The sequence below is a fragment of the Acanthopagrus latus genome, chromosome 11 (assembly GCF_904848185.1).
Source record: "Acanthopagrus latus isolate v.2019 chromosome 11, fAcaLat1.1, whole genome shotgun sequence".
NCBI classification, from domain to species: Eukaryota; Metazoa; Chordata; class Actinopteri; order Spariformes; family Sparidae; genus Acanthopagrus; species Acanthopagrus latus.
In genome coordinates, this window is record NC_051049.1 from 5,005,639 (window position 1) to 5,027,815 (window position 22,177).

Sequence of the window (22,177 nt, forward strand, 5' to 3'; positions counted from 1 at the left end):
GGAAGACTCAAAATCTCAAGATGAAAGAGCTGGTTTCTACTGCAGCTGTCTCTTTTAGGCATGCCAGAGCACAAGTCTTTTCATTTTGACCTTTTTTGTCAATTTTTTTACTTGAATACGTCTGATGATGAACCAGTGCCCCTCCTTTGCACAAATTATCACTTCGACCCAGGAGGTGCTCTATGATTTCTGATGTCATTCGTTGTTTTTTTTTTTTTTTTTGGTGTAGCACACAATATATCAAGCTGTTGGCAGTATTTTTTTTCTTTTTTTTTTTTTTTTTTAATTCAAGCTGAGCCATGTGCCGTATGATGATTTCTGTTCCATTTGCTTTTGATTCCTTTGAGTCGAGAAAGCATTTTTGTTCACCCGTTTTTTGTCCTGAGCATGCCTTCTTTGCACCTCACCAATCTTGTCATAAGCCTGTCCCTTTTTTTACACTCTCCACCCTTAAATGTCTACCCCTACTGTGGTCCTTGACTGCAAGCTCAAGAGCTGTAGCTGAAGTGTAGAGATTGAAAAAGACAGAGAAAGAGCAGTTGTTCCCAGATGTATACTCTCACAAGTTAGTCACTGCCCCTGAAGTATTTTCAAATCTAATGCTAATACGATGTGCCTCAAGTGGTCCTCTGGGCTCTGTACATTTGATATGTAGCGTAGTGTTTTCATATTGAGGCACTTTAAGATGCACATGTTAGTGCAGTAGTGTATAATCATTGGATAACACAAAAAAGGAAACTTAATTTCACGAATAAAATCATGAGGAAAACTATCTGCTCTCCAGCATAGTAGTGAGCTGGATTACAGTATTTTAAGATGAGTTGACCCTTACCCACATGCTCCTTAACCTCACCAGGCTTTCACCAGTACAATACAAAGGTTAACTGCATGTTACCCATTATTATTATTGTCCTGAGAATGTCATTAGTTATAGATGGTGAGGACAAGCCCCAACAAAGCGATAGTAAAGGGCAGCCATGGCCATCGCAAGAGCAGTCCCAGCTTCTGTTTGGTTGCTTTGCAGCTCTGTGTTCTGTTGTCCAGTCCAGTGAAATATTATAAAGTCTGAGGCGTCTTCCTTTGCTTCGTTTGTTTTTAATCTTCTGCCATTTCTCTCTGCCTTCCGCCTTCCTCTTCAGGGCTTTTGTTTATCTGAGTAACCTGCTGTACCCAGTTCCTCTCGTCCACCGCGTGGCCATCGTCAGCGAGAAGGGAGAAGTGAAGGGCTTCCTCCGAGTGGCGGTGCAGGCCATATCAGGTAAGGCTCGGATCCTTAGCATCTCCGCTACTGAGACAAAGGGCGTGAAGGGCTTTGAAAAGGGCAAGCTGTGTGGGACTTCTTGAGGGAGTGAAGTGAAGGTGCTTTGTGTTTCCCTCCAGCTGATGAGGAAGCTCCCGACTACGGCTCAGGAGTGAGGCAGTCCGGCACTGCCAAAATCTCATTTGAGGATCAGCAATATGAAAAGGTAGAGAAAGTTTCCGTATGTAGCACATACAGGATTCACCTCTCAAGATGCTAATCAGTCTGTTTTGCACCTTTCTCTTGTAGTTTCAGTCAGAGACCTGCTCTGTCGGACTGTCCCGTACTGGGATATCCCAGGAGGAGCTTCGTATTGTGGAAGGTGAAGGGCAGAACGCAGAAATGGTACCGTCAGCTGATGAGGTCAACAACAACACATGTGCGGGTAATCATACTTTCGTGTGAATGGTTGGATGTGTTGAATGTTTGGGTGAGAGAATGTGTGAATGTTGCGTCCCACGTGGCCAAACAGTGGCCTATATCTGGCACACCTAGCTGCCAAAGTGATGCCGTCAGACTCAAGATGGTCTGGGTTCTTAGGGCCAACACTGGTCCAAAATGAAGACCCCTGTGTCCTGAATCTAAGCTGTGGTTCACTGACGATCGGCTCGACTTGGCCGGCCACCTTGAATGCGGACATTAAACTGTTTATTTCTGCGTTCCTCCCAGCTGGTGCAGATGAGGTGGAGGCTCCGCTGAAGGCCAGTCTGGACGCTCCACTTGACGCGCTTGAGCACCTGAGGATCGGTAACGTCTTTACCTTCAGGGTCACCGTCCTGCAAGCCTCCAGCATCTCTGCAGAATACGCCGACATCTTCTGCCAGTTCAAGTGAGCAGTTCATCAAGATGGTTTTATTTTTACTTCCATGAGTGCCAGTATTTATCATATTGTGTTTGGAAATTCACAATAATTATATTTTTTGTAATTTTCAGTTTCATCCACCGCCATGATGAGGCCTTCTCCACTGAGCCCCTTAAAAACACGGGGCGTGGCCCCCCTCTAGGCTTCTACCATGTGCAGAATGTAAGAAGCACCAACCGGATCCTGTACAATGATGAGTTGAGTCGAGTTTCACCGGATCAAATGCTTAAACATCACCCGTGTTGTTTCTGCAGATTGCCGTTGAAGTTACTAAATCCTTCGTCGACTACATCAAGACTCAGCCAATTGTGTTTGAGGTTTTTGGACACTACCAGAAACAGCCTTTCCTTCCTCTCTGTAAAGACGTCATCAGGTACCTGCCGATAAAATCATTACTGCACAGACAAAGATATGATGTATACTGTTGTGTTTTTGAATAAACTGACACGTGACGTGTTGTTGTTTCAACCACCAGTCCGCTGCGTCCCTGCAGAAGACAGTTCCCTCGAGTGATGCCTCTGTCCAAACCAGGTAAACTCAGTGCTTGAATGACTTTGCTTGAATTCCTCCATTTATTTATGTTGTATTGTCTTTGTACTGGTCTCCGTGCAAGTCATGTCATCTTAGCTTCATGTTGTTGGGTATGAGCAGTTGATTCTGATGCCTCGCCGGAACGGGAGAAATCGCTGGACCTGATCCGATACCTGGTCCCAGATGTGTTGAATGGTGCGCTGGTGGACTCGTTGTCAGGCCACGCTCTGTCTGCCGCTGGGTTGGCTGCTTCCTTCCTACTGGAAGGAAACGAGCGAGCTCAGCTGACAGCGCCACCCATCTCTATCTGTTCAGTTATTAAAGCTCAGAAGCCGGGTTGGTTACTGATGTCAGATCCAAGAGAATCCTGTGACCGAAAGCCTTTTTATATCAAGTGTTTATCTTGGTGTGACTTTAAAACTGCACTAAAGCTCAGTGACCGTGATGCCACGTTACAGTTAATTCATTAAAAGATATCTCAGAGAGCACAGTGTGTTACATTAAAGCATCACTTTTACTGAATAACGGCTCAAATGTAACACAGAAGTCCTTCCCGCTGCTGGTTTGATGTTCTGTAACTGACCCTGTGACCTTCCTGTAGAGATAAAGTGTCACGAAAAAGAACAAAATCTACCTGCTATAGTTTATATTACAGGTACTGCTGGTCACAGACCGGTGAGCCTGTAATATAGTTTTAAAAATGAAACTATTTGATATAAAAGACAGTTTTCTGTATCAGGATTCCACTGGATTGGCTCTCTGGTGTTACGTGTGTTTACTCTCAACCTGCGTGGTGGATTTTTCCTTGCAGTTCCCTCCTTGAGCTCTTCTTGAATGGGATGGGGATGTTATCTACGCTGTACATTTATACTGTAAACTTGTAGACACAATTTCTGGCTTAACTGCAAACTGCTTTTGGGGAACTACAGTACCTTAAATTCGAGGAATGCAGCCAATTAACAGTATTTACCAAACAAAGAAGATCAATAACAGATAGTTGTAAAGGGGAATACTGTTAAAGAGCCGGAGCTAGCACAGGTTAATGAATACATCTCAAATAGCAAAACCATCTCAAGAAACAAAGATTTTATTTAGGAATTTTAGTGGTGTTCTCCTTTAAATGAGGACTGCAGAGTTATAAAATGCGTATACTTTTTCAGGAGGAAATTAGCTCCTTCTGCAGGACTTTCCCTGCATCACTGATTTCCTTTCTTCTTCCCTTTTTCTTTCCTTTGTAGGTTAGAGCAGCACTCTGCTGTTAGACACTAGTCCTCTCCCAGACCACCCTCAACCTGTCTCACCCTCTCTATCTCCCTTTGCAACGCAGTACCTGCCACTAAGCTGACAGCCATGACCCGCCCACAGGCAGGACCCTGCCACAGCAAATATGATCTCATGGTATTCTTTGAGATCTGCGAGCTGGAGGCCAATGGAGAGTGAGTGTCCTCTGTCGTACCTGAGCTTTCCACAAAGTATAATGATCCATTTGGACCAAATGCCTCCAGCGCTGCTCATCACTGGCACAATAAAATGAAGCTTGTTTTCATCTGTGTCCTTTTCAGCTACATCCCTGCAGTGGTGGACCACAGAGGGGGAATGCCTTGTCATGGCACATTCCTACTGCACCAGGTCTGTCAGTCACACTGTGAGCCAATATAACATCTGAGATGTTTTAAAAGGAATTGAACGTAACCACGCCTCTTTTTATTTCCATCTCTCCTGGTTGTTCTTGGCAACCACAGGGCCTCCAGAGGAGAGTCACTGTTACCATCGTGCATGAGTCAGGAGGTGACATTGAGTGGAAGGACATCCGAGAGCTTGTTGTGGGTAAGTTCAGTTTTCGGACCAACCGTGATGATTGCCATGACTAGGAGCTGATCTAAATGAGTCACTTGTGCTTTTCCTAGGACGTCTTCGCAACACCCCTGAAGCTGACGAGACCATCATCGACCCCAATATTCTCTCCCTCAACATCTTGTCTGCTGGGTATGTGAGGCCCCTGCAAGACGACCGGTACGTACTGCTGTAGACATTGGATGGAAGTCATATCTTTTGCAAATGCGGCATAACATCAGGCCAGTCCACCGTTTAAATGTTTCATTCTTTGAATCTATATGGTATGATATGGATTTCACCATATATCCTCAGATATGTTTGTTTATATCTAAGGTTGTGGCAGCATTGCTGAATTTGGAAACCACTTTATGGATCTGATTTTTCTTTGTGTCAACTTTACTTAAGTACTGCTGTGGCAGCTCCTGCGCTGGAATACGGCACACGTGCAAATGCATGGCACAATGAACCAGCTGTACATGTTAAAATGGGGTTTTGAAAAAAGAAAAAAAAAAAAAAAAAGCATGACAGAAAAGGCACAATTTGTTATTTTGTGTTTCTTTAATCCTTGTTATTGTGTATGCATGAGTATAGTTTCCTCTCTCTGACTGCAGGAGGACACACAAACAAAATCCAGAGTGACCATTAGCAATTCAGTCAAATTTCCCTTGAGTAGTTTTTTTTTTAAACCTAAATCTGCCACCGATGAGTAGTAACTAACTCACTTGTCCATGCTGGCTATGCGACCCTCCATGTTGGTCTGTGCTGTTTGTTGTTTGGTCAGTGGACCGTACATGTTGCATCTCACCTTGTTTATCACCTCACCTCTCAACGTCTCATCTCTCGCCCATGATTGGATCCACTAACACCAACTCTGACCTGCTTTAGACTTCAAGAGGCTGCTGAATGAACACTTAAGTTAAATTAACCCAATTAAACTGCATGTTATTTTGATTTATCTAGCAGTATGTGTCACTGCAGGTAATGTAAAATCAGTAAATATGTATTTGGACTCAATATCTGGGTGTACATTGGAGATACAGCATTTCATCATGACTTTCTACGATAAATCCTTTGATTAATTGTTGATATTTAAGAATAACAGCCTATAGATAGAACATTGTTCAAGTCACAGTATGAAATGTGGCCGTGAAAACGGTGTTTCTGGGTGCAGCCTCTCTTGTAGAGCAGCAGCGAGGATCGTCAGCCTGAGTGAAACTACACGAAAATAAATGTTAATATACTGACATTTTACCCTGAATGTTTTTGCTCACGTCTTTAGATTCATCATAGGACAAAACAGATTATCTAGCTCTTTGTAACTGTGATGTCTTATAGAGACAACAATTCTTGAGTTTGGGGGCTAAAATATGTTTGTTTTATTTTGTTTTCTGCAATATCTACAGCCAGTAGAGGGCAGTATGTTTCTTTCAAGTCTCCATGAGTCGCCCCATAATGGGAGCTTGTGTTTTGAAAACCTGACATGCTATGGAGTTAACATGTTCATTCAAGAAGTACAGTCATTACTGGCATAAAAGCCAATAATAACTCTTCATTAGTTTGTGTTTTAACATGCAAAATCACTTACCATTAACACCTAATAACTCCTAGTGGCAGATTGTATAGAATAGTATGTCTTTAAAGTATATTTGTAATGTATGATGTGGACAAATATCTGTGTATATTCGGCCCAAATTATTATACTGTGCTAGCTAAATGTGTGACTTTTTTTTTTTTTTTTTTTTTTGCTAGATAACGTATGATTTTGGCTCATATGCTTAATCCCTATGCTTTTCCAATCACCCTCCAAACAAACCTAACAAAATGAGCAGCACCTTCCCAAAGACCTGTGATTACTGAGTTTCAGTTAAAAGCAGCCCAGCGCTCCCTGCAGCCCTGTCCAGAGGCCCTGCTCGACCCGCCTCTCTTTGACCATGGTGCTGCACCCCTGGGGTTTTCAGCCCTCAGTGTTTTTCCTGTTGTGGCCTCAGTGGCCTAGAATTGGCTGTAAGGGCTCAGCACCGGGTCAGGCTGTGGTCCAGTGTGGTCTCTGCCCAGACTAACATCAAAGTATATATGGATGCTAACATTTTTCTCCCTCCAGTCCACTAACGGAATGTTGTTTTTTGCTTTTGCAGACAGTTTCTTGATTCGGACATGCCTAGGTATATTATTTGCCTCTCTTCTCATGCTCTTAAGTTACACAAAACACATCACCCAGTCTCTGTAACGTCCTCTACACCCTGTCATTCCTTCTCAGCCTCCGGTGATTTTGTTACCCTCTCCTCTCCTACTCTGCCATTACTGTCAGCAATTCATCTGTGCCTCTTTGTTTTCTCCCTCTCATGAGAAGTGATGGGGTGTGGTTCTGCATGTCCCCGGTTCTCTGCTGCGCTGGGTGTGTGTTTGTTCTGTTATCAGGCTGCGGTTTATGGTGGACTGGGTCTGCATGGCTCGCTTTGCTTCGCGTCGACTGTCCTATGACTGTGTCTCTGCTGGAGGTGTCGTGGGGCCAGTATCAAACTCCCTGTTTTCACTTCAGCAGTTGCTGATTTAAGAAAGTCCAACAACATTTGGTCACTCTTGCATTCGACTTTCGGGGTAGGAGAAGGGAATTTTAAAAATGCTGCCGTCAAGTCAATGAATTCTCCTTTTGTTCTGTTTACAGCGGTTGAACTGAAAGATTTCAGTATGAGCAAGAGGGGTTAGTGCTTCTCGCCAGCAGGTGGTGATAGTGATCCATTTTCACTGCACAGTTAAGCTGAAGCAACAAAGGCAATGAGATCCTGTCCTTAGCTTGAATATTCATAAAAAGCTGGAAAAACAAGCCATTTTTCTACAGTCCTCTCTCTCTCCACTCTGTTTATGAATTTCATATTGTTGACCTTTGCAGTGAAGCAATATTTTGATTCCATGAATATGTTTTTGTTAGTTACATGCAACCCCAGAGAGACAGAGAGCACTTCCCATCACAGCTACACAATATTAACAGGAACACTATTACTCAAGCGCTGTAATATGGATCACATCATTTACAGTACCCGCTCTGGCACCGCATTCAAATGCAGCTATTAAAATGTAATCCAGTGAACCATTACCTCACCAGTAGCACTTAGCCCAAAATTGCTGCGATGTTGTGAATACTTTTGAATCTTGCTCGTACCTCGGCGACACTCTTGCCAAGCACCAGAAACAAACGGCTCCTCACATGTTCGGCCAGCAGCATGACTTCAATCCTGGCTGCCGCATTTTTAGGAGGTAGTAAAACACAGAGAAGCACATGTTGGTGTAGTGCAAAGAGGAAATTGCTTCCTTGTAGTGTAAGCTGACAGTTTTCTACTACTGGAAAAGAAGTGTGAGCGTTTCATGTATGACTGTGTGTGTGTGTGTGTGTGTGTGTGTGTGTGTGTGTGTGTGTGTGTGTTAATGCACTTGCTAATTACTTAAAAACAGGCCGCGTCTACGCTGAATCTCCCCTTCAGTCACAGAAAGGAGCAGTGAGTCAACTCAGCGCGTTGCTGTTTTTCTTTCTTATGGGTGAAACATTGTTCGCTTTCCCACAAGGTCACCTCAGTCCAGGACCAGAGGGCCCAAACATCTAAACCTCATGAGGAGTCAGTTTTTATGGCTTACAGAAACATTAGTGTCCTTACAATACTTTTGTTTGGATTGGCCGTTCTGGGATGCAGGCCAAAGGAATAACTGGTTTCAGCATGTGATTATTTTCCCCTCTGGAGAAAAATTAAAAAAAAAATCATGTACATTAAGGTAAACTAAGGAAATCAGAAGCGTAACAGATAGCAGCACTTTGCTCGAGGAACGGCCATATGCTGTTATTTGACTTTCTGCACTGGTAGGACAGGATGAGAGGAGTCGATCAGACCCTCTCACTGGATTTCCCAACGGTCTCTTCTGGGTGAGCTGCACAATCTATGGCAGTGTTTACATAACGAGATAACAGTGTGAAAAAAACAGACAAACACCATCCCAGGCACACAAGCGCACAACCACAACATACTTCCTGACTCTCACTTTCTATTCTTTTGCTGATTTCTTCTTTCACAGCATTTCCTTGGAACTTGACCATAGGTATTTCACTGCCCTGTCCCTCATCCCGTCTGGCTGTCCCTCATCTCCCCTCCCCCTTCACTTTTTTCTGTACTAATAGTCACCTCAGCTGTCTTTTGCTTTTCTGTGAACTTTTTACAAAGCAGATCATCAAATTAGTCAGCCTGTTGCATGCACAAAACATTTCATTAGCACTTTTGGTGCACTTAGATTTTAAAGAACATCTACTAAAATGTTCAGATACTGCTCAGTGCCATTTTTTAATGAATTATGTATAATATTTAAGATGTAACATTCATATTGAATTAGTCTTTAAATATAGTAATTTTGATTATTTAAGTATAGTGTCTATGTATCTTGATTTTTACATTAACATCTCTGTTGTTAGTTTGAAATAATGTCTTGTTCAGCTGGAAGGACTGAAGTTTGACTGCTAACTCATTTCATTTTCTTCTCACTCGGATGGAAACCTCAGGACTTTCTACCGCTTCGAGGCAGCTTGGGATAGCTCCATGCACAACTCCCTGCTGCTAAACCGAGTCACTCCATATGGGGAGAAGATCTACATGACCCTCTCTGCCTACTTGGAGGTATAGCACAGTACAGTACAGAGCCTGTATTCATGAGAGGCAGAAATAGGTCTCGCTGTATCAGAGGTGATGTGTGAATTCATCTGAAGGATCAGTGTTGGAAACCTTTCACTTCTATCAATTGCAGATGGAGAACTGCACCCAGCCCGCAGTCATAACCAAAGATATCTGCATGGTGTTTTATTCACGAGACGCAAAGCTTTCGGCCTCCCGCTCAATCCGAAACCTTTTTGGTACGGGAAGCCTGAGAGCGGCAGATGGGTGAGTGCCACACTTCAGTATCTGAATGACAATCAAGTATCTCCTGTGGTCTTTCTCCGTAAAGAGCTCGGTGTTGTTTCTCTTTCTAGAAACCGTGTAACTGGAGTTTACGAGGTCAGCCTGTGTAACTTGGCAGATGCAGGAAGCCCAGGTGAGAGTCGAGACACACGTTCTGTTTTGCATCAAGCTCGCCTCTGCAACGTGGTCTAATTGTGCACCTGTCCACACCAGGTATGCAGAGGAGACGCAGGCGGGTGCTGGACACCTCAGTGGCCTACGTCCGTGGAGAGGAGAACCTGGCTGGATGGAGGCCCCGGAGTGACAGCCTCATTCTGGACCACCAGTGGGAGTTAGAGAAACTTAGCCTTCTTCAAGATGTAAGTGAGACGACTTGTATTATTTTAGATAATTAAAGGAAAGCTCTGGAGCATGAAAGACTATCGTATGATCATATTTGCAAACTGTGAGATAATAACGCTGCAGAATCTTGACCTAATTGTGTGAAAGCTTCTTGGCTGCATGTTGCAGTGTTTCTTCATGAATATAACAGAACTTGACTTCTTCAAGCTCAACTAGGAATATAAAATAGCTGTGAGTTTTCATGAACTTAACTTTGGAGTTAGAAGCCAGGTACTAACCCAACTGCTGTTTTTTTGTTATATAACTCTGAAACATGATGAGAAAAGTATGAAATGTAGTCAGATTCGAAATTTCCTCAGGTTTCACAAATTCATAAAACTGGAATGATAAGAGACACGGCCAGGAGAATAAGACAGGACCCAGGATTGATCCTTGAGGAACTCCACAAGGCAGAGGAGCACAATCAGACAGCAGTGGATATAAATATGATTATAAAAATAGGAAGAAAACCATTAAAAAGTTACTCAGTATCAGATATCCTAAGCCATTTCCTCAGACTATCTAATAAAAGTATATGGCTCATGGTGCTGAAAGCAGCGTAGAGAAACATCTCTGCTCCCCCTCTGATGGAAACCAGACTGGAAGTATTTCCTGTGTTGTACTATTCCCAGAAGTCACTTGCTTTTGGGAATAACACAGTAGTATAGTTTTCTCTAAGCGAGGGACCATGTCTGTTCTCAATGACTGTGATGTTTTTCCCTGCCCTCTCAGGTGGAGAAGACCAAACATTACCTCCTGCTGAGGGAGAAACTGGAGTCTACCTTGCTCATGGGCCAGGAGTCCCTGCTGTCCTGCGTCTCTGAGGAGATGAACGAGTCTCCACAGCCCCCCGAGGTCGACCAGGAGGTCTGCTACAGTACAGAAATCACCACTGAGAGGCAGAGGGAGCTCGCTGCCAAGGTCGGCCATCATTACTTAGTCAGTAGTGAATTTCAGGTTTGACTTACAGGGAAAACTTGCAGGATTGAAACCTCCAGTGTGGGAAAATGATATAGATGCTAGTTTTTCAGGGGGAAAAAAATGATCCACATACACTCAACAGTAACATCTGGAGTCGTTTTTGTTATATATCCACCTAAAGAATTGCATATGACATCACATAAGGGAGAGCAGTCAAGCTAGGTCAAGTTCAGCATTAATAAATATGGATCCTTTAAGTGCTGCCTTGACTGTATTTTATTGCTGCAGAAGATTGGCCTGTTCTATGATCTCCGTCATGTCCAGTATCTGTTGAAATGTTCAGCGACGTATATGTATTTATGTCAAGTTGAAATATAGCGCTCAGATTTTTATGATATTACAGATCTGATTTTACTTATTGTGTATCTAACCCTTTAAAGCTCCTCTGTCCTTTTTTCAGTGTTTGCGGCTGCTCACTCACTCCTTCAACCGGGAATACAGCCACGTGTGCGTCAGCGCTAGTGAAAGCAAGGTGGATCTCAAGCACTCAGATTTATACCTACACGTGTGAAGAAGCAGATTAATGTTGGTTGATTAGATCCTTACATTTGACATCTGTGTGTGTGTGTGTGTGTCACAGATCTCAGAAATGTCTGTTACAACGCTAAGAGATTCGGCTTCGATCTCTGCTCTCAACACAATCACACCCTCATCGACGTGCCCTTCGCTGGTTGAGGGTTGCTATAGCAACGCTGAACTCAGGTAGGTCCTCAGATGTACTTTTAATGTAATTGTTATGCGTTTTAATCCTTGGTAGCTATTTGGTAGTGGGATAATTTGAAGCACTAAGTGCTTTTTTTTCACATGAGGCGTACTGCAGGCAGCTCCTTTGTTGCTATGGCTGTAGACGTATTGTTTCTGTACTGCAGACCTCCTACGCCTCGCTCTCGTGCTGTCAGCCCCGGTCCTGACGCACCGCAGGACGCAGAGGCCAAGAAATCCGTCAGTGGAGCCTCCGACACCAAACCTCGGATCCGCAGATTTGTCCCTGATATCCAGGAAATTAGAGTCAGGTGAGTTTGCTGCAGTAAAATCTGTTTTTGCTGTTGTGGCGTCTTTCTTGGACTCACGTGTGTCACATCTACTTCCGCAGCCCCATTGTGTCAAAGAAAGGGTACATACATTTCCTGGAGCCACACACCAACGGATGGGTGAAGCGCTACGTTGTCGTGCGACGGCCGTACGTCTACATCTACAACACAGAGAGAGACACTGTGGAGCGGGCCATCCTCAACCTCTCCTCTGCCCAGGTGGAGTACAGTGAGGACCAGCAGGCAATGCTGAAGGTTGGTGATTCATCAAAATCTGCCAAAAACTCCTCTTCATGCCCTGTTATTGGTTTAAAATCCTCAGGAGTGGTGTAACCCGCTTTTTCTTCACTCTTTCAACAGACCCCGAACACATTCGCCGTGTGTACAGAACATCGTGGCATATTGCTTCAAGCCACTAATGACAAAGAGATGCATGATTGGCTGTATGCGTTTAATCCCCTCCTCGCTGGAACTATCAGGTTAAAAAAATAATAATAATAATAATTTAACAGTAAAAAGTAAACACTAAGTTATAACTGGAATGTGTCTTTAAAACAAACTGTTCCTTTTTTTTTCTGTCTCTCAGGTCAAAGCTGTCAAGAAGACGAGCCGGACAGATGAGGATGTGACCCAATTAAATGAGAGAAAGATAAACGCAAAGACTGAGATGTACATAGATCCTTGTCCTTTATCCTCCCCTTGTGCTGAGCCCCACGACCCTCCCGCCACAGTCACCAACAACCATCTCTCCCCCTGTGCGTTCTCAGTTTATCACTCGTGTCCTCAGCACCTAAAGCGCCCATCTCGTGTCAGGCCTTTGCTGCGGTGTGAGTCTCGTAGTCTGAAGAACCTCTTCAAAATGCTGTCTCTGTACTGTACTGGAGTTTATTCATAGCTGGACGGAATGAAGAAAAATGGAGGAAGTAGCAACAGTTTCTTATCTCAGATTACATACGTATGGTAATGTACTGTAGTTGTTGTCAGTGACACATCAAGCCTTATACATTTATTCCGTGGGGGAAAAAAAAAAAAAAAGGAAAAAAGCAGTGACATTTATTTTTACCTAAAAAGCTGCCATGTCAGTGAGGATCTCATTGCTACATTTGCATCAGTAAATAGACAAACGTGCAGATTGTTCTCTACTCTACTCTACGACTATATACACAGTGTCGAAACTGGTTTGCATACAAACGTACTGCTAAAAAAAAAGAAAAACACACGCTACATGAAAAAAAAAAATCGACAGTTGAGCTTAAGAATAATCCTCTTTTCTTTGTGGTTCATGAATCTTGACTTTGAGCAATCTGCCTCCTATTCCTGAAAAACGTCTTCGAAACTTTTAGCGCACACAGCCCGGCAAAGGAATGGCGTATCATCCTAGACTTCATGTTCTTGTGGCAATTTTTGAATCAGTTCATGTCGTTTTTAGCTACTCGTAGGAGCACCGAGGGTATCTACATTCACACGGCGAGTTATCGAGTTATCATCACCATTAATCCTCTCGATTTAATCTCATTCGCGACCTGAATTTTTCATTTCGTTTAAAATGTGATATATTTAGATATTTAACAGCTTTATTATTTATTTCTGCATGTATTTATTTACAAAGACATTTATATTTCTAAAGTAGTAGTACCGTGCAATTTCTGCACACTGCACTTTTTAATATGAGTTCCTTAAATGTTTGAATAATACAACCTTGTCCCCTTGTAGGTAAATTATAATGACTTTATGATTGGCCACTTTCTTTGTGCTGAAGATTACTTGAATAACACTATCCCCTCTTAAGATTAGGATAGTCCCAGCTGACCTTTGACCCCCCCCCCCCCCACCCCAACTAACATACATCTGAAAAGGTCAGTATCTTTAGGTAGAGAATATTAAAGGTGGTCTGTCCATCCTCAGCTGCACAAAGCTACCTGTTCAATGATCAAAAAGTATAAACTGTTCCTCAAGAGTACGGAATAAGAAGCTGGTTTTCTGAATGAAATGTATATTGATTAAATGTAGTGCCTCTCTTTTCAATCATACTGTACAGTATGCCTCTGCACCAGTTGCTTTGAAACTACATCCTTTCATGCTGCTATAATACTGTCCTGGAAGTGTCTGCAGATCATATCACATCACTTTTTTTCATCTTTTGTCATCATGATTGTCACGTTCATCTTCAAGCAAAAAAACAAAACAAAAAACAACAAGGTCTCATTTATATGTCATGTTCTGTCGTGTAGAACAGAATATTCATAAAACGGAGAATACTTCATGTTTATACCTTTAAACAAAACCTGCTTCGTTATATTTCGGGAATGTTAGAAAGCATATCACTGCAACTGTTAAGCAGTCAGGCTTAAATATAGACTGTACCGTTTCTTATCCCTTCATCTGATCTTTGATGAACGTGAATTTTCTGCAGCATTTCATTGATAATGACTGCGAATCAAAAACTTTGCCAGTTTGTGAAGTTGTGTTGAGGTTTGATTGGTGAGCGTGCCTCAGGTCAGCCAGCCTACAGAGCTCGCTCAACGACAGAAATCACATTTTACCAAAAAACAAAAAACCATCTCAAAAAACTTAAACTGTGACATAAAAAAAAAATAATTAAAGAATATAATTTTTTTCTCTATGTATTGGCACCGTAGGTTTAACAATGAATTGCTGTTTAGATAATTCACACAGTATCTTACTCTACTATATGCATATAACCTGGGATCAAAAAAAGTATTCTCTGTGTTGTGGACATATTTTGGAACCATTTTACAGTTTACATGTTTGAACAACCGTCAGTAGTTGTTTTAAATCAGTCAAATGTCTGTTCATATCTTAAGTCGGGTGATCAATGATTGTCGGCAGAGACTGCAGTTGTATTTTATCCAGCTATAGCACCGTCATCGAGGGAGCACCTGCTGTACTGTACGTTACACTGTCTCAAGCACTCATTTCTGTCTCATTCCCTTTAAAACCCAGTTTTGAAATGTGAGCCCGGGAATAACTCCAGTCTGATCTCTTACGTTGAGATTGTCGCTCCTGTTTTCTGTGGGTCACATTTGAACCAACCAAAGTTCTGTTGGTGCGGTCACAGGAAAAAAAAAAAAAAAAAGAAAGAAAGAAGAAAAAAAAATCACACTGAATGTACTTTGATGTTTGAAAATACTTATTCTGCAGGAGTGGTTGTGTTGACTTGTCCTCTGGTTTTCACAGTCGGGTTCCTTATTGATTGTAGGTACCATCAGGGAACCAAACGCAGGTTGTGGGATATACAGTAGCTGTAATAATCTGTCCACAGACGTGTGGGGGGAAGAAGGTTGGTTCATCGTGGCCCTGTTAGGCATCGCATCTCGCACAGAGTAATGCTGTAGGTTACCTTACTGTCACATACTCACTCTTCTTGCACCATCATGCTCTTGACAGCCTTCACAAAAATGTACTTTTTCTAATCTCTCCTCTGCCCTTCGAAGGAATATCATTTACATTTCTGTGCTACCACATCTAATCTCTCTCTCTCTCTCTCTCTCTCTGTTTTGTTTTGTTTTGCACTATCAAATTGCACCGGTACATTGAATTTAATTTTTTTTTTCTTCTTCAAATTATTTTTTTTTGTTGTTTTTTTTTGCATTGTATATAAACATGATTGCTGTGAACAGTGTATTATAAAGTTGCACCCATTTTGCGAAAAAAACTTAAATGGGCAGTAGTTCAGTCAGTGTCTCTGAGTGTTGGAAGTTTAGCGTCAAATGTTTGTGTACACTAAACACATTGTCATATATTAAATAAACATGGAAATTATGCAACACAAAGCAACGGACTCCTCTTCTTTATACAATCTGCTGCACTTACATTCAGCAGACGCTTTTGTGGAAAGTGATTTACGGTTATTCAGACAGATGCTGATGCAATGTGCCGACTAGCACATGAGCAGTTTGGGGCTCAGTATTTTGCCAAAGGACACTTCGGCATGCAGACCAGGAGAATCAAACCAGCAACCTTCCCATAATAAGACACTGGCTCTACCCTTGAGCCACAGCTGCCAGATTTATACATATACCTGTCGACCAAGAATGTATTTATCATTTTACAACAACAAATACATACATGATCTGGTGTCTGAGCCAGTGTTCTATTTAGATAGACAGATAAATACTTTATTTATCCTGAAGGAAATTCAGTTTCTCAGCTGCACGATAAACATCATCATTCAACAGCAAGACAACAGATCATAAAATGAGTTAATAGAGAATAGAGGGATAAGAATCTACTGTTAAACTGTAACATTTAGTTTAGACAAACATTAAATACAAACTGACTGAAAAGTGCAAGAGGACAAACTCCTGGCTGTAACCATGCCAGCAGAATCCAGGGTTGCCATGTTCACATCCCATCGTTTTGGGAGTGTTTATACAAAAATTATGTTTATCTTAAAAATGATTAATCCTCACATACTGAACACTAATTTACATAATCGTTCAAGCTCTTCGACATCAGAAACATCCTGCATTTTGTGAACTTTACAAAAAAAAAGCTGAATTGTTTATCACACCTAACTCATGCTACAGTTTAAAAAAAAAGAAAAAAAGACGCAATTGTTTATGCTTTTAACTTCATACAAATATAATCAATACAATAAACCACAGATGTCATATAAAAACGTTAAACTTTTATTATGCGTACATCATTTTGAGCTTTTTCTGACATCCTTAACGTCAGATTGCGGATTTCCCTTTAAGACATCTGGCAACCCAGCGGAGCAGCAGCGCCTCATCCACAGCCATACAAAGTGGCTAGCTAGCTGATGATTGACCCGGATAGTAGTGAATATATTCAAGACCGCTCCGCATCATTTCACAAGGTCAGACACAGAGCCAAGACTCTCAGCCTGCCGTGTCGGACGAAGGAAAATAAAAAAATACCCGGCTCGTTTTTGGGTTTTTTTTTAAAAGCCGGGAATCAGTTTAACGGTTACTCTTGCTAGCATAACATAGTTAGCAGCACTAGCTTGCTTTAGCTAAAAGTTAACTAATGGCACCTAGTTTAAGTTAGCGCTAGCTGGCTAAACATCAACCCGGTCTGGTGTGAGGCGTTGGCCGGGATGAGACGGGTTGTTGTTTTGTTGTTATTATTATTTTCTCAGTGTTTTGAATCCACCGTGAGCTGAGTCGGTAGAGGAAGTTCCACTGAAAGCTGAGTAAATACCTTCCTGTCACGTAGTCGTTTGTGACGCTTGCTGACCGACAGACCATGTTCTTCTCTCGCTAGCTTAAATGTTTGTTTTAAGTGTGTAATAAGCCTCCGTAGCCAGCTGACGGTTAATGGCACACTAAGTGGTGATAACAATGATCATGACTTGTGAGTAATTTAATTTTTTGGCTGACAGGACAGCTGGACAGTTCAGTCACACCTGCTGTTTTGGGGGCTGCAGTTATTAACTGTACTGGGAATAATAACTGTGTCTCTAACTGTCCAAACAGCTTTTCACAACACATTGTAATCGAAGCTGTGCAAATAAATCCAGCTCTCACTGAGGGATGTAATTACACGTTTTGTTAGAAAGATTTATATGGCGTTTGGTTATAAATCCGGGGAAATATTGTTTTAACTGGCAATTCTTGCCTGAGTGTAATAAATCTACACATATCTTATTGAATGTCTTATTCCTCTCAAGGAGTATAATGGCCAAACAATCAGATGACATCCCCCTAATAATGAGTCACACCTTCCCTGACCATCACACCTTTCATCACTATTCAGAGATGAATCTAGACAGGTAAGAACACGTATCAGTCGGTCGATCACTCTGAGGCAAATGCAAAATAAGGTTAAACTGAGGACTTTGAGTGCTCTAGATGTTTTGTTAATGTGTTGTAGCATATATGCTTAAATACAAATATACTGAGACCAGGTGGTTTCTCTGCAATGTTCCTAATGTGATGTAGGATCTACATGGACTACAATGCCACAACTCCACTGGAACCAGAAGTGATCCAGGCCATCTCTGAAGCCCTGGAGGATGCCTGGGGAAACCCGAGTAGCAATTATATAGCAGGTGACGAAAGTGAAAGCCTTCATCAAAATGCCATTAAGTTGATGTTGTAATTCCAATCAGATATGCAAGCTACTTGCGCCTGCAATTCATTTAGTTTACTATCAGCGATCTGCTTTTCCCTAATTTGCAATAATGGTTTATCTCAGCATGCAAACGACTTCTAAAAGTATGTTTTTATTGTCCTGTTTTATCCTCTTGCAATTAAAAAAGTTTTATTGGAAAATTAGATTAGTGAGTAAGATTAATAAAAAAAAGTTTTTATTGTAAGAGAATAAAATAGGACAATAAAAAATACTTTTTTTTAATAAAAAAAGTAGGGTTTTTTTAATTGTTTACACTATTATTTTTATTTGTAGGTGCTAAAGCCAAGGCAATAATTAATCAGTCCAGAGAGAATGTGGCGAGGATGGTGGGAGGTAAAGCAGAAGATATAATTTTCACATCAGGTGGAACAGAGGTAATCGTTACTGGTTGCGTGTTTTACACGGCTACATCTGCAGAATAATTGTTTCATGCATGCAGCGGTGGTTCATGTTAAACAAACCTTCTTTCAGGCCAATAACCTGGTGCTCCACACTGCTGTAGAGTACTTCAGGAGAAACTGCAAGGCTCAAGAGCAAGGCGAAGGGCAGCAGAGCAGAAGCAAAGGCCTTCCTCACATTATCACCTCCAATGTGGAACATGTCTCCGTCAAACTAGTGGCCGAGCACCTACAGAAAGATGGCCAGGCAGGTAGGAGGCCATCCTGTAAAGTCTCTTTCAAGAGTAATTTAAAGTTAAACCAAAAAAAAAAGATACTATTACCGACTAACCTCAAAATGTTCCTTGACTTGTCTCTCACAGATGTGACGTTTGTGCCTGTGTCTAAGGTGACAGCCCGTGTGGAGGTGGAGGACGTCATTGCTGCAGTGCGTCCAAACACTTGTCTCATCTCCATCATGATGGCCAACAATGAGACAGGAGTCATCATGGTGAGAAGGAGATAGACTTTTGGAAATCTGACGGCCTCTTCTGTGCTCACCCGCATGTGCATCTCTTTACAGCACTGATAATAAAGTAATGCTGACGTGTCTTATATGTTTTTTCCTCTTGTCAGCCAATCCAAGAGATCTGCCAGAGGGTAAAAACTCTCAACAAGCAGCGTGAGTGGCTCAGGATCCTGCTTCATACTGATGCTGCTCAGACTGTGGGGAAAATCAGAGTAGATGTCTGTGAACTGGGCGTGGACTACCTCACTATAGTGGGGCACAAGGTAAAGAAGCTAGTGTGTAAAGTGTCTTAATTTGATATCGGAAATTAAAACAGCACAACTTTTTATGGACAGGTGTTGTTACGTTTCTAGTTCTACGCCCCTCGGATTGGTGCTCTGTACGTGAATGGCCCTGGGACGAGAACGCCGCTGTTTCCGATGCTGTTTGGAGGAGGACAGGAGAGGAACTTCAGACCAGGGTAACAAACTACATTGTCTAACCTCAGGATGAATCAATAAAGAACCAATAAAAGCATGAATAAAAGGCCAAGCTCAGAGCTCTGCACATCTAAATATAACCGTCTGTTTTTCTCTCTCTCTGTGCATATTACAGCACAGAAAACACCCCAATGATTGCAGGTCTGGGAAAGGTATGTTTCCTGCTGTATATAGTATGAGTTTGTACACTGACACTCCATTGGAGGACTGATAAGATGTCATGAATACTGAAAAATGATTTGTGTGGTGTTTTGTGATGATTTTGTTGAATTGTGTGGAATCCATTAACTGGACTGTGAGCTGTGAGTGGTATTGTGAAAAATAACACACCTGGGCTAGCTGGTTAGCATGCTAAGGTTGGTATATAATACTGCATCTCTGCAGCACAAGACATATATATAGCCTTTGGATATAACGTTGTAATATACATTGAAGAATATATATAAGAACATTTCTTCTCTGCCATGTTTCTAATGTCATTACATATCATGAACCCATATGTAGTAATTGTAAAATTGAGTTTGAATTAAGAGTTAGAGTTAAAAGACTTGAAGAATAATCTGAAGGCGCACACCACTGATGTTGTGTCTTTACGTCAGCCTTAAACATGTCATTTCCTGTTTCGCTGATCGCTGCTTTATTATGTGTCCGTTAGGCTGCAGAGCTGGTGACCGCCAACCTGTCAGAGTACGAGAGTCACATGCGAAGTACCAAACTTTACTTGGAAGAACGACTGAAGGTAAGTTTGATTCGTTGTTGTTACAACTGTGTTACTATTTAATAGTAATGCCATCTGTTCATGGAGTTATTTATTTAAATTATTATAGTATGTTTCACTGGGACTTTTATTCTTTGTTTTCAAAATTATAACATCTATAAGTATTATTCTGCCGCTTATCCGCTGCACAGAGTGAAAGTGTACCATCAATATGTGTTCTCTTCCAGGCCGTCTTCAGAGACAAGATCACCTTCAACAGCCATTACCCAGGCTCTGATGTCCTCCCCAACACATGTAACATGTCCATCCAGGGCCCAAGATTACAAGGTGATATCATGCCTCTACCGTCTCTGTCCTATGTCTGTTTTGGCCAGCCGGTCCAACACAGTGTCCTTTAACCCTACACCCATGTTTGTCAGCGATAGTTCATGACCTGCACGGGGCTATTTGTAAACTACAAAGGCTCTGAATGATTAATATCTCTCTCTCTCCTGCTGTAGGCTGGAGGGTATTGTCCAACTGTGCGAGGCTGTTGGCCAGCGTTGGTGCTGCCTGCCACTCAGACACTGCAAACAGGTAAAAGAGGTCCCTCCTTTAACCTCCTATGCTTTTTGTCCAGACACCGCATTGATCGAAGTTACCTAACTCCTACGCTGCACTTTGCTGTCCATCAGGCCCTCCCATATCCTTCTGAGCTGCGGCGTCCCCACAGAGGTGGCAGCTAACGCCTTGAGGTTGAGCGTTGGCAGGGGGACGACCAAGTCAGACGTGGATGCAGTGGTGGAGGACTTGAGGGAAACGGTTCAGCTGTTGGAAGAAAGGAACTGATGGCATGAAAAGTTACTCTAGAGGTCAAATAATAATGTACATGATTAGAAATACATTATAAAGATGTGTATATTGTTACATTAAAGGATGAGGCCACCATTTTGACTCATTAACGAGTGTTTACAGCTGTTCTGGAGTATTACTGCATGTGTGAAAAAGTAGCACAAAGTCTTCAGTGGCTCCAGTGGAAGCTGCATGTAATCTGATAAACTGCCTCCAGTGATGTCACTTAGTAGCTAAATTGCATTGTGGGTAATGTAAGCAGCAGCAGGAACAAAAAAAAAGGTTCTGCTGTAGTGATTTTGATCATTTGAAGTTGCACTATGTAAGAATTGGCCTCCTTTTGGATTCATACTCAAAGCAAGTAGGGGAAGCATATCACCAGAGTAACCGCTAACTGCTGCTAACCACAGGTACAGTTAGCAGTTCAGCTAATGGTCCGGAGTCTGCGCTCAGGGCACTGGAGAAGTGTTCACATAGCCAGCAAGGGAGCTTTGAACTGGGGTTGGATGGGTCTAGCTGGTTAGCATGCTAACTTCAGTAGATACCTCTGCATTTTAACACTATATGTTAAAATTATAACATCAAAACTGTCATTTCTTTAGATTTCGTTGATATTGTTGTAGCCAGTTTTGATGTGTGAATATGTTACATTGTGTATGTGTTTGGTGAGTCATGTAAATAGCAGTGTTGCTCAAACAAAATTGGCTACAACAGACATTTTCAAACCAAAGTTCTTACATGTTCTTACATAAGTCCAACTGAGTTATGCAATATAAAACCAGTGGACTGCTTTACTTAACCCCACATTACCCACAATGCAACTTAGCCACAAGGTGACATCACTGGAGGTACAAGATGCTTCATACTACTTTTGTTCACATATATATGCAGTAATGCTTCCCAGGAACTGTAAACACACTTCAATTTGTACAATTGGTGGAGCCACCTTTAAACTAATCATGTAAAATGGATGAAATATTTAATATGAATAATAAAAGGGGAGAACTTGAAGTGACCTGAGGGGTGATGTTATGAGATGACTGCACTCAGCTTCCATCACGTCATGTGTGGAGCTCATCAGCTAATTGGAATCAGGGTGTGTATGATGTATGAGTGTTATTGAAATAAAATATTTACAAACTCTCTTTAATATTTTTTTTTTTCCATTAATCTAATCACCTGTAAATTCGTCTCTGCAGATTAAAGTCCTCCAGATTTTCCAGCTGTTTAATCATCCACACTGAGATGAATTTTTAAAATAGTTGTA

General features: G+C 41.9%; 2 protein-coding genes across 28 annotated transcripts in view; both read left to right on the top strand.

Annotated features, from left to right (window-relative positions):
- kif1aa (kinesin family member 1Aa) overlaps window positions 1-15,650 on the top strand; it is a 37,871-nt gene extending 22,221 nt beyond the window's left edge. For 7 of the 26 annotated variants that reach the window (XM_037115151.1, XM_037115168.1, XM_037115163.1 and 4 more), the window contains 24 exons: window positions 1,140-1,258; window positions 1,360-1,466; window positions 1,550-1,685; window positions 1,970-2,129; window positions 2,234-2,324; window positions 2,417-2,535; window positions 2,638-2,693; window positions 4,021-4,129; window positions 4,256-4,322; window positions 4,436-4,520; window positions 4,601-4,706; window positions 6,665-6,691; window positions 8,592-8,615; window positions 9,070-9,184; window positions 9,312-9,445; window positions 9,535-9,596; window positions 9,677-9,822; window positions 10,577-10,765; window positions 11,226-11,297; window positions 11,406-11,527; window positions 11,695-11,838; window positions 11,919-12,111; window positions 12,217-12,335; window positions 12,443-15,650. In XM_037115151.1, the coding sequence (XP_036971046.1) occupies window positions 1,140-1,258; window positions 1,360-1,466; window positions 1,550-1,685; window positions 1,970-2,129; window positions 2,234-2,324; window positions 2,417-2,535; window positions 2,638-2,693; window positions 4,021-4,129; window positions 4,256-4,322; window positions 4,436-4,520; window positions 4,601-4,706; window positions 6,665-6,691; window positions 8,592-8,615; window positions 9,070-9,184; window positions 9,312-9,445; window positions 9,535-9,596; window positions 9,677-9,822; window positions 10,577-10,765; window positions 11,226-11,297; window positions 11,406-11,527; window positions 11,695-11,838; window positions 11,919-12,111; window positions 12,217-12,335; window positions 12,443-12,485 (2,545 nt within the window). In that variant the 3' untranslated portion in view covers window positions 12,486-15,650. The remainder of the gene's footprint in view (window positions 1-1,139; window positions 1,259-1,359; window positions 1,467-1,549; window positions 1,686-1,969; window positions 2,130-2,233; window positions 2,325-2,416; window positions 2,536-2,637; window positions 2,694-4,020; window positions 4,130-4,255; window positions 4,323-4,435; window positions 4,521-4,600; window positions 4,707-6,664; window positions 6,692-8,591; window positions 8,616-9,069; window positions 9,185-9,311; window positions 9,446-9,534; window positions 9,597-9,676; window positions 9,823-10,576; window positions 10,766-11,225; window positions 11,298-11,405; window positions 11,528-11,694; window positions 11,839-11,918; window positions 12,112-12,216; window positions 12,336-12,442) is intronic. The other 19 variants (XM_037115158.1, XM_037115170.1, XM_037115174.1 and 16 more) reach the window with 8 other exon arrangements.
- An 874-nt stretch (window positions 15,651-16,524) lies between these two features.
- scly (selenocysteine lyase) lies at window positions 16,525-22,053 on the top strand. Of its 2 annotated transcripts, none has more exons than XM_037115329.1 (13): window positions 16,525-16,699; window positions 17,513-17,614; window positions 17,784-17,893; window positions 18,250-18,350; window positions 18,448-18,625; window positions 18,737-18,864; window positions 18,990-19,145; window positions 19,236-19,342; window positions 19,477-19,513; window positions 20,017-20,100; window positions 20,307-20,406; window positions 20,580-20,655; window positions 20,754-22,053. In XM_037115329.1, exons 2-13 carry the CDS (start codon window positions 17,520-17,522, stop codon window positions 20,905-20,907), a joined length of 1,326 nt encoding a protein of 441 aa, XP_036971224.1. In that variant the 5' UTR covers window positions 16,525-16,699; window positions 17,513-17,519; the 3' UTR covers window positions 20,908-22,053. The 2 variants fall into 2 exon arrangements, with proteins under 2 accessions (XP_036971224.1, XP_036971225.1); XM_037115330.1 differs by lacking the exon at window positions 16,525-16,699 and adding an exon at window positions 16,721-17,035.
- The last annotated feature ends 124 nt before the right edge of the window (window positions 22,054-22,177 follow it).